This window comes from Phaseolus vulgaris, chromosome 3, assembly GCF_000499845.2.
Source record: "Phaseolus vulgaris cultivar G19833 chromosome 3, P. vulgaris v2.0, whole genome shotgun sequence".
In the NCBI taxonomy this organism is placed as follows: Eukaryota; Viridiplantae; Streptophyta; class Magnoliopsida; order Fabales; family Fabaceae; genus Phaseolus; species Phaseolus vulgaris.
This window is the reverse complement of record NC_023757.2, coordinates 2,850,758-2,855,648: the sequence shown is the minus strand read 5'-3', so window position 1 is coordinate 2,855,648 and position 4,891 is coordinate 2,850,758. Positions and strand designations below refer to the sequence as shown.

At 33.2% G+C, this 4,891-nt stretch overlaps 1 protein-coding gene across 1 annotated transcript; it reads right to left on the bottom strand.

Moving 5' to 3' along the window:
• On the bottom strand, positions 1-4,113 carry LOC137806255 (lysine histidine transporter-like 6). The gene is made up of 8 exons (XM_068606261.1): positions 3,500-4,113; positions 3,253-3,392; positions 2,768-3,151; positions 1,528-1,921; positions 1,346-1,451; positions 609-700; positions 433-501; positions 1-323 (listed from the first exon to the last, which is right to left on the bottom strand). Exons 1-8 carry the CDS (start codon positions 3,533-3,535, stop codon positions 225-227), a joined length of 1,320 nt encoding a protein of 439 aa, XP_068462362.1. The 5' UTR covers positions 3,536-4,113; the 3' UTR covers positions 1-224.
• Positions 4,114-4,891: the final 778 nt, after the last annotated feature.

The following is a 4,891-nucleotide window of genomic DNA, read 5'->3' as shown; positions in this document are numbered from 1 at the left end:
TTGCACACATCAAGTCTTAATTCACTTTATTCAGATATTGTAAATTCTATATTAAAATCTATCTATGCTATCAATAAGAGAATGAATAAACTGATAGAAAGAAGACTAGGCTTGTTGCTTGAAGGAGCACAGACACCATAAATAGGATAATTACCAACTTCAAGTCTAATATCAACTAGATTAAGTGCTTATGCTTACATATTTTTTCAATAATATAAAATATTTTAGGTGTAAAACTTATAAGTAGAGGAATCAGCAACAATATTCCTTAAGCCACCAATAGTAGATACCAACATAATGCATACTCCAACATATATTGAACCCTGAGAAACACAAAAAAAATTGAGGGTCAATGCCAAAACAAAACTACACTGAACTGTGATAATCTATTTTTGCATTCTCTAAGTAATGTTGAAATAAATTAATCATTACCCAATTGATGAACCAGTTGATGGTGAATCTCTTTGGCTTCTTGATGATCAGCCACATTACACTAGGAAGCTGAACAACAGACACACCAATATTAATTTTCTCTGTTCTAAATTAAGTCTTGTAAATTTGGTAGTTTGATATAAGCATGAGGAAATGAGATGGTAAGAGAGTTTTACAAAGTATGAAGTAGGAGCAAAACCAAAGCCACCAAAGAACCCAAGAAGATCGCCAAAGAAAGGGAATGTGACCCCAACGAATAATGTAAAAGCTGCAACATTTAACACAAATATCAATTATCAAAATAGCTTTGCCATGACAGCATAAATGATTTTGAAAATGGCCTAGCATAGGTATTATCTGATATGAGAATATTTAACTCAGTCAGATTTGAGTTCTAAACTAATGTAACACAGATACTGACGTGATATGACACGAAAATATGTATAATCTTTAAAATGTAGGACATTGAGACACATATCTTTATATTATATAATTATGAATTATATAAATTAACAATAAAAATTTAAGTGCATAAGTATGTTTCAAATTTTTTTTAGAACAGAAAGATGTTTTTTATGGTTGGTTCAAAAATGATTCGTTCCTTATTTTATAATGATAATAAAAATTTATACAATAAATTTGAGTTTTTAGAAAATTAATGTATTTTTTTTAAAATTGTGTTAGAACCGTACTAGAATTGTAAAAAATCCAACAAATATTTTTTGAACTGGACACTTCACCGATACGTAGTACATGAATGTCGGTGTTTAATATGTGTGTCATATATGAACACGTTATTTAAGAGAAGTGTCCGAATTTCATAGTTTCTGAGTATCCAGTTAGTTATGTTTAATACTCGGTGGAAGATAACTGTGTTCTTAAACCAAAAAGTAGATGGTTTCGAAAATCTCACCAACAAAAGCTGATCTAGCAACAAGTCTAAGAGATAATCCTGGAGGGAAGTTAAATCTTCTGACCATCAACCTCTCGATCAAGTCAAAAACAGGCATAGCATAAACCTGGAATCCAATGTCTCGACATTAATAAGGTAATATGCTAGAGTAGTTTAAGCATATGCTTGTGCTGTGTTTGTACCTGGTAGCTACCAACAACATGAATGAACACCATCAAGTTAGCTGAGGCTATGAGCCATGCAGGTTTGTCAAATTCCATAAGCACATTGTCCTCAACATCTCTTCCAAAGGTCCAATATCCCACTAGTGCCAGTGGGAAATAGCATATAGCATTGATGAAATATGCACCAATAGCACCTCTCCACATTGGTATCTTTGAGGGCTTCTCAGGGGTTGATGGAATTGTGGCCTGAATTTCAAGGGTCACTGCATGGCCAGCAAATGCAAATGAAATTTGACCAAGTGCATTGAATATTCTGAACATTAAGTCTGTAGAACTGGTTTGCTTGTATGCATAGCTAACATTTTCAACACGGCCTCGACCCACACATGCCACCCAAGCTATAGTTGAATAGCTGAAATCAAACCACCAAAAGAGTAAGCCACTGCTTTTAAAAACAAAATTTTCCTGTGAAAACAACCCTATAACAGTAGAATTCTAATTAAGAAATATACCTTATTAGTTAAAATAACTAGTTAAGTCTTAACTGCTAAAATAACCAGTGTTAAAAGTGTGTCCCAAAACCTTTTTTCTTGGAAATGACCAAACTATGTCAGCCATTACAGATTATATAAATTACAAACTGTTGGAGAACCGAACAACACAACCTAATTAGAAGCAACTGGATTCACAAAAACAATGAGTGTCAAAATAGTATATTTTATTTGAACTAAACCAACCATGTGTTGTGGCAAAGATCTTTTCAGAAAGTTCGATGCTGTCAACCGACTCTGCGAAGTTTTAAAAGTCATGTGGCTCTGCTTGTTCACAAGCACAACCAAAAGGGTAAATTTTCTGATATCTTTCTACAAAATATTTAGTTTTCATATCAAATTCTGAGCTTCAGGGACAGGTCTTTTTATGCTTTCCAGTTTTCACATGGATAACTTATCCAGGGAAGAATCCAAACATTATTTTTCCCTGGAATCTTCCTTACATGGGTGCAAAATGCCAAGCCAGCTCAGCAAGCTCTCAAAAATGGTAAATATTGAATACTAGTAATCATGATAGAAAGCTATTGCTAGAAAAGTAAAGACATGGGTGGCGTTTTCAATGGTCCCAAAATTTATTAAGGCCAAAATGGATCCTTGTATCAAAACATCCATTTCATATTAGTCAGAAAGATAAATATTGAACAATACAAAAGACTGGCCTTGATTTAAAGCTACTAATGGTTCCTGATGTGGAAATCAAGAAGTACCTTAGTGACATCACAGCAGCTGCTAAAGAAACTCCTGCAACAGAATTGAAATTGGGAAGCTGAGACAAGAGGAAATGGATGCCACCAAAGATGACAATCCAGTAAGACTGCTTGAGTTGAGTGCAATTGGTGCATGCAATCTCCATGAACTTCTTCAGGCACTTCCCTCCAGTGACCATATAAACAATATCACACCCAACTTGAACAATCAGTTGCTGGGGCAACACAATCCATGGTCCTAACTTTGGTCCAAAAGCATGTCTACCAAGATCAATGTAACGATCAAACCGTGTTCCCGGAACACACTCATGGAGTTGGATCATTTGCCACATTGAGTTTAAGGTCAGGCACCAAGTTAGCAGCAAAATCAAGGTCCCTGGCACCCTTCAAAGATAAGGAAAAAGAAACTCAGTTACGTAATATATGTTGCTCAAGTTGCCACCTTTGTGGCAACTCAAAGACTTGAAGCCATAAGTTCAATTTACCATCCTAGATAAGCCATGGCATAGGGCAGGCTGAGAACACCAGCACCAATCATGGCTGTGACAGTGTGAAAAGTTGAGTACCACCATTTGGCATTGCGAGAGGGGCCATTCTCCACCCATTTCTGATCTGATTGAACTTCCTACAAGTGTAGAACATGCAACAAGAACAAGAAAAAAACTGACATAATAAAAGAGTGTAGTTTACACAAGAAATATTGACTAAACTACATTGATAACAGTATAGTACCATTTCCTTGGAAGGGGGAGAAGAACCTGAGACCATTTTGCCTTTGAGTTGCAAAATTAGAGCAGAGATAGATGACCCCCTTGACTTTAGGACTTGTGGTGAAATGTGACTCAATTTTATGTGAAGCGGTTGGTGCTATCTATATAAGTTGTTTCAAAGTTTATGCATTTATGATAAACAAACCAGCTCCTACCTTGTGGTTTAACAGTAGCCAATAACAGTCAAAATATAGGAGCATTTGTGGAACCCTTTTGGCAATCCACTATCATCAATTCAAGCCCATTTTTGTGTGTACCTAGTTCAAATCCTGACCACCTACATCATTGAAACTTGTAATCTCCATCCAAAATGCTTAGTTTAAAACTTTTTCACACCTGATAATTATGATAAATAGCACATGCCAACATATTTTTTTTTAAAAATAAGGTTATTTTATATGTTGCAAGTAACAAAAACAATAGAATTACAACTTGGTAATTTTGTTTTTCAAAAAAGTTAGATCTTTTACAGTTTTAAAACAAAGGGGTATTTTTTATGGATTATTTTTGCTAAAGGGTAACAGATGATGGAATGAGGAACATCATTTAATCACTCTTTGGTGTGGTTAGTGGATTGCATATTGGTGTTATGTAATGGTCCTTTATAATTGATGATACATAATGAAATTGGAATATGAATTTTCCCCTGATCTCTAAAATGTTGTTTAATTTTGGAATTGACCAGTGATGGAAACATCTCTCCTGTGAGTGAAAGGGATCTACAATTTCATCATACCCTTCTTGACTAAGGCCTTCTCAAAGAAAGCTTTTTAATTTCTGGTTAATGATTAAAGTTTAAGGCAAAGTTGGTGGAGATTCACAATTTGAGTGTCCTTGCTGCTTTTACAAGAAAAAAAAACTAAAAAATTACAAAGATACTTTCTTTAATTTTATTTTCAACTTCATCTTATCTACAAAAATAAACTAATATAATTGTTTTCATCAAAGTTAATGACTGTTCTTTATTTTATGTCACTTAAAAAAAACAATTTAAATAAAAAAAAGTGATAGAAATAATAATAAAAATAAGTTATACTGAGAATTATAATTACACTTAAATTTCATGTTCAGGATTATTTTTACTTATTTTACAATATACAAATATTTATTAAATCCAAAATTAACAAACTGAAAATATTTTAAGGAGAACTTCAATAAATAATCAAATAAGTGAACCTATTAAAGAAGTTTTAATTGCTTAATTTGATTCATCTAACTTCTGAATTTGACCTTTTCCACCCGAATTAAAAGCCACTACTGTATTAAAGCTGAAATATTTGTTTTTAATTACTTTAGAATATGTTATTTTTACAGTTATCGCCGTAAAAAAATATTTCATTTTATTTTTATTTTG